The sequence below is a fragment of the Stegostoma tigrinum genome, chromosome 13 (assembly GCF_030684315.1).
Source record: "Stegostoma tigrinum isolate sSteTig4 chromosome 13, sSteTig4.hap1, whole genome shotgun sequence".
Lineage (NCBI taxonomy): Eukaryota > Metazoa > Chordata > Chondrichthyes > Orectolobiformes > Stegostomatidae > Stegostoma > Stegostoma tigrinum.
The window spans coordinates 64328533-64345871 of NC_081366.1; the positions used below are offsets into that span (position 1 = coordinate 64328533).

General features: G+C 43.0%; 1 protein-coding gene across 1 annotated transcript in view; it reads left to right on the plus strand.

The window, feature by feature from the left end:
• The window catches only part of LOC125458092 (ran-binding protein 17-like), a 1334110-nt gene that overhangs the window by 31975 nt on the left and 1284796 nt on the right, over nucleotides 1-17339 (plus strand). Inside the window, exon 2 of the mRNA XM_059650767.1 lies at nucleotides 8735-8881. Within this exon, the coding sequence (XP_059506750.1) occupies nucleotides 8735-8881 (147 nt within the window). The remainder of the gene's footprint in view (nucleotides 1-8734; nucleotides 8882-17339) is intronic.

Below are 17339 nucleotides of genomic sequence, written 5' to 3' on the forward strand. Positions count from 1 at the left end.
CATGGATCAGTACCTGGTGCTATGATGTTGTGGCCATAACAGAGACATGGGTTTCTCATGGGCAGGAATGGTTGCTGGATGTTCCAGGGTTTAGAACATTTAAAAAGAATAGGGAGGGGGGAAAAAGAGGAAGGGGTGTAGCACTACTAATCAGAGAGGGTATCACAGCTACAGAAGCTTCCTTTGTCGAGGAAGATCTGCCTACTGAGTCAGTATGGGTGGAAATTAGGAACAGCAAGGGAGTAGTCACCTCGTTAGGGGTTTACTACAGGCCCCCCAATAGCAGCAGGGAGATTGAAGAAAGCATAGGTCGACAGATTTTGGAAAAGTGTGCACGCAGTAGGGTTGTTGTAATGGGTGACTTTAACTTTCCTAATATTGATTGGAACCTCCTTCGAGCAGAAGATTTGAATGGAGCTGTTTTTGTAAGGTGTGTTCAGGAGGGTTTCCTAACGCAGTACGTTGACAGGCCGACGAGGGGAGAGGCCATTCTAGACTTGGTGCTCGGAAACGAGCCGGGGCAGGTATCAGATCTTGCGGTGGGAGAGCATTTTGGTGATAGTGACCATAACTGCCTCACATTCTACATAGCTATGGAGAAGGAGAGGATTAGGCAAAATGGGAGGATATTTAATTGGGGAAGAGGAAACTATGATGCGATTAGACATGAGTTAGGAAGCATGGACTGGGAGCAGTTGTTCCATGGTAAGGGAACTATAGACATGTGGAGACTGTTTAAGGAACAGTTGTTGGGAGTGATGAGTAAATATGTCCCTCTGAGACAGGCAAGAAGGGGTAAGATTAAGGAACCTTGGATGACGAGAGCGGTGGAGCTTCTAGTGAAAAGGAAGAAGGTAGCTTACATAAGGTGGAGGAAGCTAGGGTCAAGTTCAGCTAGAGAGGATTACATGCAGGCAAGGAAGGAGCTCAAAAATGGTCTGAGGAGAGCCAGGAGGGGGCACGAGAAAGGCTTGGCAGAAGGAATCCGGGAAAACACAAAAGCATTTTACACTTACGTGAGGAATAAGAGAATGGTCAAAGAAAGAGTAGGGCCGATCAGGGATAGCATAGGGAACTTGTGTGTGGAGCCTGAGGAGGTAGGGGAAGCCCTAAATGAGTTTTTTGCTTCTGTCTTTACGAAAGAAACCAACTTTGTAGTGAATGAAACCTTTGAAGAGCAGGTGTGCATGCTGGAATGGATAGAGATAGACGAAGCTGATGTGCTGAAAATTTTGTCAAATATTAAGATTGACAAGTCGCCAGGCCCGGATCAGATTTGTCCTCGGCTGCTTTGGGAAGCGAGAAATGCAATTGCTTCGCCACTTGCGAAGATCTTTGCATCCTCGCTCTCCACTGGAGTCGTACCTGAGGACTGGAGAGAGGCAAATGTAATTCCTCTCTTCAAGAAAGGAAATAGGGAAATCCCCGGCAATTATAGACCGGTAAGTCTCACGTCTGTCGTCTGCAAGGTGTTAGAAAGGATTCTGAGGGATAAGATTTATGACCATCTGGAAGAGCATGGCTTGATCAAATACAGTCAACACGGCTTTGTGAGGGGTAGGTCATGCCTTACAAACCTTATCGAGTTTTTTGAGGATGTGACTAGAAAAGCTGATGAGGGTCGAGCTGTGGATGTGGTGTATATGGACTTCAGTAAGGCATTTGATAAGGTTCCCCATGGTAGGCTCATTCAGAAGGTCAGGAGGAATGGGATACAGGGGAACTTAGCTGCTTGGATACAGAATTGGCTGGCCAACAGAAGACAGCGAGTGGTAGTAGAAGGAAAATATTCTGCCTGGAAGTCAGTGGTGAGTGGAGTTCCACAGGGCTCTGTCCTTGGGCCTGTACTGTTTGTAATTTTTATTAATGACTTGGACGAGGGAATTGAAGGATGGGTCAGCAAGTTTGCAGACGACACAAAGGTCGGAGGTGTCGTTGACAGTGTAGAGGGCCGTTGTAGGCTGCAGCGGGACATTGACAGGATGCAGAGATGGGCTGAGAGGTGGCAGATGGAGTTCAACCTGGATAAATGCGAGGTGATGCATTTTGGAAGGTCGAATTTGAAAGCTGAGTACAGGATTAAGGATAGGATTCTTGGCAGCGTGGAGGAACAGAGGGATCTTGGTGTGCAGATACATAGATCCCTTAAAATGGCCACCCAAGTGGACAGGGTTGTTAAGAAAGCATATGGTGTTTTGGCTTTCATTAACAGGGGGATTGAGTTTAAGAGTCGTGAGATCTTGTTGCAGCTCTATAAAACTTTGGTTAGACCTCACTTGGAATACTGCGTCCAGTTCTGGGCGCCCTATTATAGGAAAGATGTGGATGCTTTGGAGAGGGTTCAGAGGAGTTTTACCAGGATGCTGCCTGGACTGGAGGGCTTATCTTATGAAGAGAGGTTGACTGAGCTCGGTCTCTTTTCATTGGAGAAAAGGAGGAGGAGAGGGGACCTAATTGTGGTATACAAGATAATGAGAGGCATAGATAGAGTTGATAGCCAGAGACTATTTCCCAGGGCAGAAATGGCTAGCACGAGGGGTCATAGTTTTAAGCTGGTTGGAGGAAAGTATAAAGGGGAAGTCAGAGGCAGGTTCTTTACGCAGAGAGTTGTGAGAGCATGGAATGCGTTGCCAGCAGCAGTTGTGGAAGCAAGGTCATTGGGGTCATTTAAGAGACTACTGGACATGCATATGGTCACAGAAATTTGAGGGTGCATACATGAGGATCAATGGTCGGCACAACATTGTGGGCTGAAGGGCCTGTTCTGTGCTGTACTGTTCTATGTTCTATGTTCTATGTTCTATGCTGTAAATCAGGAACAGAAAAAGAAGTTGTTGGAAAAGCTCAGGAGGTCTGGCAACATCTGTGGAGGGAAATCAGAGTTAATATTTTGGGTCCAGTTCTGAGGGAGCATCACTAGACCGGAAATGTTAATTCGGATTTCTCTTCTCAGAATCTGCCAGACCTGCTGAGCCATAATTGGCCAGATTGGATTTGTCCTGCTTTTGATTGCAGGATATATCTGGACAATTTTCCGTATTGTTGGTTAGTGCCAATGTTGTGACTCTACTGGAAATGCTTAAGTAAGTGAGTCGCAAGTTCAAGAATACCAGCGTTCAGTACTATTGTTGGAATATTGTCAGGGCAGTGAAGACCAATCATCCATTTAGCACTTATTGGTGTAAATTTTTGCAAAATCATTCAGTCTTGTCTTTTGCACTGGTGTGGTGGGGTCCCTCATCATTTAAGGATAGGTGTGTTGGTAGTGAGTTGTTTAATTATCCAACATCATTCAAGACTGGATTTGGCAGGACTACATAGCTTAGATAGGATCTGTTGCTAAAGAAAGAATGAGAGCCGGTTCCTCCCTTCTCGCCTAGGAGTATAATGATTTGGGGATGCCCTTTCTGAAAACATTGGTGACCAGCTGTAACCAAGTTCCTTTTCCAATGTTGGTAAACCTACTTTTCTTCGTAGGTTTTGCTGTTTCATCATTAACAGATAGGATGTTTGACTCCATACACAGAGTATGAGACACATGGCCTTGTTAACGTACAATACAATCTTAATCACATTAAGGCCAATGAATCGTGATTTGAGATTTATGACATCAGGGAAAACTGAGCCTCTTAATTCACAACTGAGACTCTGAGGTAATGTGGTTGAAATTTAAAATGGGAATCATTAGTTCACATGTTATTGTGCTCTTATAAATCCATGTGTTTATTGTCAAATTTGACTTCTTTGTAAAAATATTTTACTTTTTATTTTCAGTATGCAGCTCTGCATCTTGCTGACAAAAGATTTTGGTTCCCAACTTCACTTTCTGCTTGGTTACAATAGATGCATCTTGAACAGCAACATTTTTTGAATTAGATGTGCACTATATGCAGATAAGTCTTGATATCCAGTGTTGTTTAATTTTCAGCTGCTGTCTTCCCTCCCACACTGACTACAGTTTGCACCCTTGACCTCCTTAGCCCTGCGAAGTGTAGGTCCACTGCCCTTGGACCCAAGTACTCCACTCCCTGAGGTGGGTGATTTTTACCCAATCATCCTCAATCTAAGAATCTCTGTCATGCCAGTCCTCTCACCACAGAATCTCTGGGAGCTTTGTTACTTGTTCAATCTCAGACCCCATTTCTTTGAGACTTCTGATTTACCTCTAATCCTAAGGATCCACCACAACTCCATCATCAGGATCATCCATCCTGTCTTCCTGACCCCAAGACTCTCAACCCCTAGGACCATTCATCCTTGCTAGCATTGCCAAAACTCTCCATCTCATCTATTGCCAAAACCCCATTACCACACCCCACATATGTCCCTGATGTTCGACACCCACATGAGTCACCAAGACCCCCTGCCCTCAAACCCAGAGACAGTTTATTTAACTCCCACCATTGCCTGTATTCAAAACAAGCCTCCCCATTCCTCTCCTCCTATCCACCCATCTCACTTCTGTCACCAAATCCTTCCATTCAGTTCTTGTCCCAAAGACTCTCTGTCACTTCAGTCAAGAACATCCTATACTCAAGTATTCCAGTAGCTAATATTCTCCATTCCTACATGTTCCAGAGTGTCTTCAACTCTTCCTTCTATCCTTGAGAAACTGCAAATCCATCATGTCCAAGACCCACACCTGCTTAGTCCTGAAGACCTTCCAACCTCCCTTCTGTCTATATGACCCACCAAATCTGAAGTTCCCAAGATTCTCCATCTTCCCTCCTATCACCAAGAACTCCCACCCTCCTCTTCTGTACTTGAGAACCTCTGTCTCTATAACACCCTATGACGCTGAGACACTACTTTCCCTATCCTGGAGATTTCCATGCCCCTGTCTGTGAGATCCTCCACTCCCTGTCAACAAGATTCCCCACTTCCTGGCCTTGAGAGTCTCTGCTCCCCCTCCCCATTACCGTCTATTGCCCTGTCTCCGAGACCCTTACTGCAGTCCAGGAGACCTTCCTTTCCCCTATCCCTGAGACCCACCTTTCCCCTGTCCCTGATCTCCTGAAAGCATTTGATTTTCCTGCTCTAAGTTCTTCCTTTATCCTGTTCCTAAGACCCTCCTTGCTCCCCTCCATTCTCTTGTCCCAGAGATCATATGATTTTCCCTGTTCCTGACACCTTCTTTCTGTTAACTCTAACTCTTTCCTTTTCCGTACCTGGGACCCTGAGTACCCTGTCCTGAGAGACTCCACTCCCCTGTTCATAAGGTCCTTCTTTCCCGTCTTCATGAGATCTCCTTTCTCCTGTTCTCTGATACAATCTGAGTTTTCTCTGTCATTAAGACTGCCAAATCTTCTCCCTCTAAGACCCTCCCTTATTCCCAGTCTGTGGACTCTAATATTTTTCTTGTCCCTGACACCTTCTGTTTCCCTTTTCCTGATGCTGTCCTGCCCCCTGTCCCTAACGCCGTCCTGCCCCCTGTCTCTGATGCCGTCCTGTCCCCTGTCCCTAACACTGTCCTCTCCCCTGGGAGATAGTAAGAACTGCCGATGCTGGAATCTGAGTTAACACAGTGTGGAGCTGTAGGAACACATAGGCCAGGCAGCATCAGAAGAACAGGAAAGCTGATGTTTCGGGTCTGGATCCTGCTTCAGAAATGGCATAAGGGTCCCGACTTGAAACATCAGCTTTCCTGCTCCTCTGATGTTGCCTGCCCTGCTGTGTTCCTCCAGCTCCACACTGTGTTGTAAAATCCTCTCCCCGTTCCTTAACGGCCTTCCATTTTTCCTGGCCCTGAGACCCTTTGTCTCCCTATTGCTGAAAACCTCTATTTCCCCATGTCAGAGGCACTCTATCCCTTGATCATGATGACTGCATATCCCTTGAACGAGAGACCTCCACCTCCTCATCCTGAGACCTCACCACAAGGATCTTCATCCCTACAACTTCTAAACTTTAAACCTGAGAACACCATCTCCTTATTCTTGAAAGTGGTGATTCCCCCTGTCCCAGATAGTATTTATCTCGCTGCATTTTCAGACATCCCTTCCATCTCCATGACACTGCATCCCATGCTCTCCGTGGGACCTGTGTTTGCTCCCACACTAGACCCCCTCAGCCTCTAAGGTCTGCAGCCACCTTTGGCAGGTCGAAATCGTGCCTACCTCAACTAATCCTCCAGGACTTCTGTAAATCATGCCTACCTCAACTAATCCGCCAGGACTTCTGTACAGTAATGTTTTTATACGGTTGAATTTCATCTGCAGGTTAGGAAGCATACCTACATTTGTAGGATTCTTAAGAATAATCCTAGATTCTTTGGTGTCATCTCTGGACTGGATGGAGATAATTTTCAGATTGACCAATTCTTCATAATATGTCAGGAACTCAGTCCAAAAGTTACTGGGACGAACTTGAAAGATTATTTTGAAATAGTTTATGGAATAACGTAAATTGCTAATCTCGAGTGTGGTTCTTGCTCAACTTAAATATTTTATTTGTAATTAAGTTAATTCTGGCCTGTGTGCTTCACACTGATGAGCTGATATTTAGTACCTTTTGTAGTTAACACTAGATCTTGGCATATAGCCTGTGCCTTGTCGTAGATAAGAGAGGAGAAAGCTTGTGATTAGGCTTGTGGCATTGTCATAAGTAAAGTGTCGATCAGAGGCAGTGTCATGCTTCTGGATACTACTTTGTTGTTTTGAATACAAGGAATGTTGCATTGAACCTGAACTGTAATGACATTTTTGTTGGGCTATGTACCAGCCTGTCATATAATCTTTAGGAAAAACTTGCTTATTAATGAAAAAAAAGGAAGAAGCATGAAAGTTGCTGTCAGTAATGGACTGATGTGATCACTCATGGACAATATATTCATTACCACTGACAATATTCTTTTCACTTTGGTGTCTCATTCAGCATTTTATTACTCACTGAAGATGTGTTTTTATGTAATGTTTAAATTCTAGAATTTGTAGAGATGCTTTGTGCATCTATATACTGAATGTTAGTAAGACATAAATTAGATTTTCAGTGTTTGTCATAGATAGTATATATACTGGCAGCAGTTAGATTTATAAGTATTGTCTATATTCGGGAGGCTGATCACAGCTCATTCGGCAGCTTATTGTGCATAAGGTGACCAGTTGTCTAGTTATTCTCATTCCTGTGGCAAGTTATCCACAGTGCAGTGCATGCTAGGAATTTGTGCTACTAAAGTATACAGCTAAATTGAAACTAATGTAATTGGTTTATTATTTAAAATGGGATTGTTGCTGGCAAATATCCTGGTTTCCATTAAAATGCAATGAAATTTTTTACTTCCTTAAAGCCTTTTGTAATGTCGTTATTAAGGTAATCATGTAGAATTGTGTAGATTTGAGGTGTGGATTTGGACCATTTAGTGTAAAAGACAATGGCAGATGTTAGTTGAAGCGGTTTCTGATCCTCATCTCCGGGCAGCAATTGCAATTGTGTAACAGCAAAATACCAATCTTGTTTCATGACCTAGAAGTGCTTCTGTTACAGCTGATGGCATAAAGTTGGTGACTTATTGTGTAGGTTTGCAAGTACTGTGGTGTATTAGTTGAATAGTTTAATTTTGCATATAATCTTAGATAGTGAGTGTTGCATTATATTTGACCTTGCATGTAATCCCTGCTATGCACTAGAATGCAATTGCTAAATCCTACAAATGCATTTTCTAGTGAGTGGAGCTGTGTCATGATCAGGAATGGTGCCCTAGTTATCCTCCTGACATAGAGTGAAACTGAGGTAAATTGTTGAATGTCCTCAGCCACCTCGTTAGTGTCGTTAGCTAATTCTACATATTTTGCAGTGAAACTCAAAACCCTCAGGTCTTTGTGGTTCAGCAATAGAGTGTCTGACAAATTTGCCTTGGACATATTGGAAGACCCCTACCTGTCAAATTGCTAAAAAGAAGAGGTAGTCTATGAGACAAGTGATACTCTGACAAATTGTGTCAATTTCCTTCACTTGGAGAATGTTAAGAAAGCAGTTGGGGCTTAGTGAATAGAACTGTGAATCTCGTTTTTTTTGTTATGGGCAAATGTATTCATGAAGCATGGCAATTATTGGCGTATTTTAATATCCTTCAGACATATTATTTTGACTTGATATTTAATTTTATTAATGTTGTTGCTTCTATTTTGACAAGGTGTTATGCATTAGTTGGAAAAATAATTTCAATATTAAATGTTTCTGAGAACAAGGATCACTTATACATATAGCCCCAAAAGCTGTTTTGTAAAATGTTTTTTAAGGTTTTTGTTGGATGCTTTTATACATGAGTAGCTAACAAAACATTGGTGTGTTTTTATTTTAAATAAATACTGTTTGAGTAATTGACAATGCTTGTACAAAAATATATTGTGTTCACATTTGGAGTTATAGGCAACTCAGCATGGAACTGGAGGAACATAGCAGGTCAGACAGCATCAGAGGAGCAGGAAAGTTGACATTTTGGGTCAGGACCCTTCTTCAGAAGAATGGTCCTGACCTGAAACATCAACTGTTCTGCTCCTGTGATGCTGCCTGATGTGTGCTGTTCCTCCAGCTCCAGGATGTGTTATCTCTGACTCCAGCTTCTGCAGTTCTTACTATCTATGGAGTTCTAGGCAATTTGGTTTTGTAAGAAATCTTCTTTGCTCATTTCAAATATTGAAAGCAACATTTTGAAAGTGTGATGTTGTGAAATAAATGTGGCATCCTTGTGGAGGCCTTGTTCAGTGTTAATTTTTAAACCTGTTTGACATTGTAGGATTTGGCACAGTTGGAGATAATTTGTAAGCAGCTTTATGAGGCCACAGATCCAGCCCAACGATTGCAAGCAGAGAAAGCCTTGGTTGACCTTACTGAGAACCCTGAATGTCTCAGCAAATGCCAACTGCTGCTGGAGCAAGGAACAGTAAGTTTATTTGTATCACTGTGTTCATGCCAAAAATCAGAACGTTTTTCTTCTTTCTGCCCAGTAACAAAGAGATCCCAAAGTCAGTCTCAAGAGCAACACAAACTTAAGATAATTCAGAGTTCCTCCACACAGTCCCAGTAATGCTGGAAAAGCCAGCTTCTGCAGGGCGTGTTTACTTTCAAAAAATTATGTTCTCTAAGCACTGTGTGAGATTGTAGAAACTTGGGGGCACCACTTTCCAGGTGATGTCTTTAGAATTCTTTCAGACAACAGTTGTCAGAAAAATGACTAATTTTACGTGTGATTTAAATTGTTTTTAATTGACCATGCTGCATAGTTTGAGATACTATACTTGCTTTGTTACTCTTCATTACAGTAGAAATCAAGCATCCTCAGTTTAATTAGATAATGAGTGAAGTTGCTGCTGTTCCTGAAGTTGAGTGGACTCTGATCTAATGGCAAAATAAAGCCTCTTACTGACTAGTGTTACATTTTTCCCACCCATCCATTGGTGTCACTGAATGATGCATCGGACTGTATAGAGTCCGATTTAATCACAAAAGTAGACAATCTGTTCAAGCCAGTACAGTACTAACCATTCATCTGAAAAAATATTCCCAATAATTATTATTTGCCCTGTTTCCATATGCCTTCAGCTTCTCATCCTTATGCCATATCTCTAATCTGTCTGCGCTTAAATGTTAAAGTGATTTGTACCTCCATTAAAAACCCTGGAAGTGAATTCTCTCAACTTGATATAGAGGTTTCTCCTGCTCACTGCTCTGAAATCCTTGTATTTAAACTTTGATTTATGGCACTTCTTCCTTGATGTTCAGCTACTTTCTTCTAATTGTCCTTCAGAAGGTAGTGGTGGTTCACCACCTTGAACTGTGGTATTCCATGTGGTGCAGGCACAGTGCCGTTAAGAAGAGATTTTCAGATTTTACAGCGAAGGAATGATGATACTGTTAATCAGAGCTGTGTATGACTTGGGTGGGGGGGAACTTGCAGGCAATGATGTTCACCCTGGGCATGCTGACTTTTGCCTTCTAGATAGTAAAGTTCACAGTTTTAGACAGTTTGAGTGAAGGAGCTTTGTCAAATTACTGCAGTGCATCTTGGGGACTGCTGCTTGTGCCAGAATGAATGAATATTTAAGGTGGTGTTTATGGTGAGTCAAGTGAACTGCATTTTCCGTTATGTTGTTGACATTGAGTATTCTTGGAGCTGCATCCGTCCAGGCAAATGGAAAGTTTTCCATTGCACATCTGACTTGTGTCTTGTAGATGGTCAAAAGACTTGTCCTTCAACTATCGTGACTATCTTTCTTTGTGCTGTCGATAACTCAAGTCAGTGGAAAGTTGCTGATGATTGAGAGGAGAGTGGTAAGGCAATAAATGGGCCATATTGAATTTGTGCTACTTTTTCTGGACTTGTTAATCATTGCCAGGGTATTACTTGTAATGGCTTTTCTTCCAGGTCTCCCACTGTGAGCTCTAGTGACCCCCAAGGATCTGTCTTATCTGTCTTTTGTTGTGCATCTCTATTTTTTCTTTTCGATGTATATCCACATCAAACAAAAACACAGTGTTGGTTTTTGCAAGCCTGCTGATGAGACTCCGCTGTACCTTGTCAACAACTTTCTTGACTCCTGCACTCCAATTATCAGACCACTTTTTACTTAAGATCCTGCACTGGATGACCAGAAGCTACCTCCTAATAAATAATAGAAAAACTTAATGGTACTGTTTTGATGGCGTTGGCTTTACTTGAACCATGCTGGGACCTGTAGTCATTGTTACGATCGAAGAGATCTACAGCACAGTAAAGGGCCTTTTGGCCCGTTGAATCTGGGCTGACCAAAAACAAGTGCCTAACTATTTTAATCCCCTATTTAGTATGTGGCCCATAGTCTTGTATGCCTTGACATTGCAAGTAGCTAAATACTTCTTAAAAGTTATGAGAATGTCTACTTCTTCCAGCTTCAAAGCTGCCTGCCCCTCAGCTTAAATCTACACCCTCAGTCTTTGATCTTCCATCAAGGGGGAAAGTTCATTGCCGTCTAACCTGTTTATGCCCCTCATAACTTTATGCACCTCAATCATGTTCTCTCTTAATCAGTTCTGCTCTAAGGAAAACAACCATAAGCTATCCAGTCTTTCTTTGTTATTAAAACCGTCCATCCCAGCAACATCCTGGTAAATATCCTTTGCACCTTTTAGTCATAAAGCTGTACAGCAAACCGACCCTTCGGTCTAATTTGTCTGTGCCAACGAAATTTCCTAAACTAAAGTCAACCTGCATTTGGCCCCTATCCCTCTAAATCTTTCCTATTCGTGTTCTCGTCCAAATGTCTGTGAAATGTTGTAATTATACAATCATTCCACCCATGAACCACCCTTAGTGTGAAGAAGTTCCCTTCCAGGCCCCTTTTAAATCTTTCTCCTGTCATCTCAAAAATACGCCCTCTACATTACAGCTACCCCATTCTCTGGAAAAGACCTTTGCCATTCACCTTATTTATGCTTTTATAAACCTCTATAATGCTCCTGCATTCCAGTGAAAAATGCCCCAGCCTATCCAGCCTGACCCTATAACTCAAACCCTGTAGTCCTGGCAACATCCTTGTAAATCTTTTCCGACCAATGCTATTATATCTCCCCTATAATGTGGATTCCAGAACTGCATGCAATACTCGAGGTGTAACCTAACTATCCCTGCTGTTAAATTCTGCACTTTGACTAATAAAGGCACATATCTCACATGCCATATATTGCCGACTTTATCTACATGTCTTGATACCTGTGGACATACACAATGAGGTTCCTCTGATCCTTAGTGCTTCCCAGGTCCCTACCATTCATCACATATTCCTTTGCCTTGTTTGTCCTGCCCGAGTGCATCACATCATGCTTATGCACATTGAGTTCCATTTGTTACTGATCAGTCCAGCTGACAAGCCCATTTATGTCTTCCAGTAACCTAAGCCTCCGCTCGGTTCGCAATAAAGACCGCTTTGCAGAACACCTCCGCTTGGTTCGCAATAAACAACTGCACCTCCCAGTCGCAAACCATTTCCACTCCCCCTCCCATTCTTTAGATGACATGTCCATCATGGGCCTCCTGCAGTGCCACCATGATGCCACCTGAAGATTGCAGGAACAGCAACTCATATTCCGCTTGGGAACCCTGTAGCCCAATGGTATCAATGTGGACTTCACCAGCTTCAAAATCTCCCCTTCCCCCACCGCATCCCAAAACCAGCCCAGTTCGTCCCCTCCCCCCACTGCACCACACAACCAGCCCACTCTTCCCCTCCACCCACTGCATCCCAAAACCAGTCCAACCAGTCTCTGCCTCCCCAACCTGTTCTTCCTCTCACCCACCCCTTCCTCTCACCCCAAGCCGCACCTCCATCTCCTACCTACTAACCTCATCCCACCTCCTTGACCTGTCCGTCTTCCCTGGACTGACCTATCCCCTACCTACTTCCCCACCTATACTCTCCTCCCCACCTATCTTCTTTTCTGTCCATCTTCGGTCCGCCTCCCCCTCTCTCCCTATTTATTCCAGAACCCTCACCCCATCCCCCTCTCTGATGAAGGGTCTAGGCCCGAAATGTCAGCTTTTGTGCTCCTGAGATGCTGCTGGGCCTGCTGTGTTCATCCAGCCTCACATTTTATTATTTTGGATTCTCCAGCATCTGCAGTTCCCATTATCACTGATACCATTCTCCTCACTATTTACCACCTCACCAACTTTTTACATTGTTACCAAACTTACTGAGCAACCATGCTGCATTCAAGTCTAGATCATTTATATAAACCACAAACAGTAAGAGGTCACCACTGATCCCTGTTAACTCCACTGGACACAGACTTCCAGCCACATCATCTCCTGCTTCCTCACTATCACCCTCTACTCCTGCCACTCAGCAGTTTTGGATCCAGTATGCCAAATTTCCTTGGATCCGATGGAATTTTACTTTTGCTATCTGCCTCCCATGTGTGTTATCATCAAAAACCTTTGATGGATGCATCTAGTCACTTCTTCGAAAAATTCAATCAAGTTGGTCAGATATGATCTCCCCTTAACAAAATGATGCTGACTGTTCTTGATTATTCCCTGCCTCTCCAAGAGCATGTTAATTCACTTCCTTAGAATTACTTCCAATAGTTTCCCCACTACTGCAGTTAAACTGATGGGTCTGCTGTTACCTGTGTTTTTTATAATCCATTCTGTCTTTCTTGAGTAATGGTACCACACTGGTTGTCCTCCATTCCTCTAGTACCTCTCCTGTGGCCAGAGATAAATTGAAAATTATTGCCTGTATCCTAACAAAATGAATAAATTGCTCTATAAAGATTATATATTAAATAGATTAAATGCGGGGAGGTTTGGAGGGTTCTGGGAGGGGATGCTTTGGCATACAAAGCAAAAGGATATGGCAGTGTTGCAGGACAGCTATTGGTGGAATGATACCCAGATAGGGACAAGAAAAGAGAGTGTACAAGAATAAAAAGTAGTAAATGTGGCTGGAATGGTGTGGGTTTGGAGGTTGGGGTGAAGGGAATATGGAGGAGAAATGGTGAGGTGGTGGAATTAATGGCTGTTCTCTTAAATGCATGTAGTTTTCAGGACATAACTTATGTTTGTGCTAATAATTCATATATTAACAGTCTGATCTTATCACCATTGTAGAGAGATACTTATGAGGAGGATAATTGACTTTTTGAAAGGACAGGCAGGAATGAAAAGATGGTGGTGTAACTTTGTTAGTCAGAATGAAATAAGTGTGATAGCAAGAAATGATTTCAGATCTGAAGACGTAGAATCCATACAGATGGAAGCAAGAAATAGAAGAAGAGGCTGGTGGGAGTAATCTATAGGTAACAATGCTGTAAGATAGAAAATAAATCAGATGATAATGAGGTCATGTAAAAAAGATAGGGAATTAATCATGGGTGACTTTCATCTTTATGTGAAGATTGGATAAATCAAACAGGTAGAAGTAGCCATGAGGAAGAATTCATACAGTATATTTAGGACAGTCTCCTAGAACAATATGTTGTGGATCCAAGGATTGGGCTGTTTTGTATCTGGTAATGTATAATGAGACAGGTTTAATAAAGAATCCTAGAGTAAAAGAACCCCCACCCTCCCCAAGGAAGCAGTACCATAATATGATAGAATTTAGCATTCAGTTTGAGAGTGAGTAACCTGAGTGAGAAAGAGCTCTAGTAATCTTAAAAAAAGGATAAGTACAAAGGAATGAGGATAGAGTTAGCTGGAAGTGGACTGGGAAAGGAAGTTAGCAGGAAGAACTGTTGATGAACAGTGGCAGACCTTAGAGAAAATAGTTCATGACTTGCAATAAAGAAATAATCCAGTGAGGGAGAAGGATTTTAGCAAGTGTATAAACCAACCATGGTTAGCCAGAGAGTTACAAATAGTATCAGATTGTTTTTTTTTCCTTACAATATGACAAAGATCAGTGGTAAATCAGAGAATCAGGATTTTTTAAAAAGCTGACAAAAGATGATCCAAAAAAAGTGGAAGCAGAAAATAAACTGAAAATCTAGCAGATAATGAAGAAACTGACAGATTGTTTCTGTATATAAAAAGACAAAGAGAGCAAAGTGAACGTAGGCTCCTTAGAGAATGAGGCTGTGTAAAAATTAATGGAGAAACAGAAGATGGCAGATGAGATTAATAAATAGCTTGCATAAGTCTTCACAGTAGAGAAGACACTAACAGCATTCCAAAAATCCTAAATAATCAACGCTCAGGAGAGTATAGGTGGGGAGGGGACAAGTGTCACTAGAGGAAAGAGTTCTCGGAAAGAGTTCTCGGAAAGAGTTCTCGGAAAAGTAATGGGATGAAAGACCAATATATCCCCTGGATCTACACAGCAGGCCAAGCAGTATCTCAGGAGCGCAAAAGCTGATGTTTCGGGCCTAGACCCTTCATCAGAGAGGGGATGGGGAGAGGGGGAGGCAGACCGCAGATGGATAGAGGAGAAGGTAGGTGGAGAGGAGAGTATAGGTGGGGAGGTAGGGAGGGGATAAGTCAGTCCGGGGAGGACGGACAGGCCAAGGAGGTGGGATGAGGTTAGTAAGTAGGAAATGGAGGTGTGGCTTGAGGTGGGAGGTGGGGATAGGTGAGAGGAAGAACAGGTTAGGGAGGTGGGGACAAGCTGGGCTGGTTTTGGGATGCAGTGGGGGAAGGGGAGATTTTGAAGCTTGTGAAGTCCACATTGGTACCATTGGGCTGCAGGGTTCCCAAGCGGAATCTGAGTTGCTGCTCCTGCAACCTTTGGGTGGCATCATTGTGGCACTGCAAGAGGCCCACGATGGACATGTCGTCTAAGGAATGGGAGGGGGAGTTAAAATGGTTCGCGACTGGGAGGTGCATTTGTTTATTGCGAACTGAGTGGAGGTGTTCTGCAAAGCGGTCCCCAAGCCTCTGCTTGGTTTCCCCAATGTAGAGAAAGCCACACCGGGTACAGTGGATACAGTGTACCACATTGGCAGATGTGCTGGTGAACATCTGTGAAGGCTGCAGGAACAGCAGCTCATATTCCGCTTGGGAACCCTGCAGCCCAATGGTATCAATGTGGACTTCACAAGCTTCAAAATCTCCCCTTCCCCCAGTGCATCCCAAAACCAGCCCAACTCCCCACCTCCCTAACCTGTTCTTCCTCTCACCTATCCCCTCCTCCCACCTCAAGCCGCACCTCCATTTCCCACCTACTAACTTCATCCCGCCTCCTTGACCTGTCCGTCCTCCCTGGACTGACCTATCCCCTCCCCACCTATGCTCTCCTCTCTACCTATCTTCTTTTCTCTCCATCTTCGGTCCGCCTCCGCCTCTCTCCCTATTTATTTCAGAACCCTCTTCCCATCCCCTTCTCTGTGAAGGGTCTAAGCCTGAACCGTCAGCTTTTGTGCTCCTGAGATGCTGCTTAGCCTGCTGTGTTCATCCAGCTTCACACTTTGTTATCTTGGATTCGCCAGCACCTGCTGTTCCCATTATCTCCTATCCCCTGGGTCTGATGGGTTGCATCCCAGGATATTAAATGAAGTAGAGACAGTGTGATAATCATTAAATCCCGACAGTGTGGAAACAGGCTCTTCAGCCTGGCAAGTCCACACTGACTCTCAGAGCATTCCACTCAGACTCATCCCCCTCTAACCCATCTATTCTACACATCCCTAAACATTACAGGTAATTTATCATGGCTAATCCATCTAGCCTGCAGGTCTTTTGGACTGCCGGAGAAAATCTACACAGACATGGAGAGAATGTGCAAACTCCACACAGACGGTCGCTCGAGGGTGGAATCAAGCCAGAGTCCCTGGTGCTGTGAGGCAGCAGCGCCAACCACGGATCCACCATAGGAACCCTTAGATTCTGGAAAATAAGAAGATTGGTAAATAGCTTTTTCACAAAGTGAGGGAGACAAATGAAAAACAGTAACTGTTAGGTCTGTTAGCTTAACACCTGTAATTGGAGAAGAGGTTAATATTTATTGTGAAGAATGCAATAACAGATTATTTAAAACACATAACATAATCAAGTCTAGTGGCTGCATGAAACATAAGTCATGCTTGACAAGGCGAGTAGATTAACAAACATAAACAAAATAGATAAAGGGAAGCCTGTAGTCAAAGCGTATTTAAATTTCCAGAAGGTGTTTGATAAAGTACCACACGTAGTAAGGCTGTTTAATAAGATGAGAGCCCATGTTATGGGGGTAGCATATTAGCATGTTTAGAGGATTGGTTAACTAATCAAAAACAAGGAGTTGGAATAAGGGAGCATTTATATGTTGGCAGCCTGTAAGCAGTGGAGAGTTGCAGGAATCATTGCTGGGTCCCAATTACTTGCAATATACAAATGACTTGTCAGTGAATGTACTATTGCTAAGTTTGTGGTTGACACAAAAACAGATGCGAAGGCAAGTGGTAGAGACGAAGAGTCTACAGGGGTATATAATATGTTGGGTGAATGGGTGAAAATTGGGAGATGAACGTCAGATTGGAAAATGTCAGTTTGTGCCCTTTGGCTGGAAGAATAGAAGTGGGCAATATTGTTTAACTGGAGGAAAACTTCAGACGTCTGCAGTATGGATCATGCTGAGGCATGACCATTTAAGAGGAAGAATATCTTCACTCACAGGGAATGAATTTAGTTTTTTTTACTGCAGAGGGCTTTAAAAGCTGGGTGATTAAGTCTCTTCATAGCTGAGGTTTAATCAGTAAGGGAATTAAGTCAATGAATAAAAGGGTGAAGAATGGAATTGATAATAGATCAACCATGATCTCATTGACTGGTGGAGCAGATTCAATGGCCTGAATGGCCTACCTTGCTTTTGCATCCTATGATCTTAAGTGATGTAAGGAATAGAGGAGCTGAATATTATTTAAATAGAGAATTCTACAGACCAAAGGAA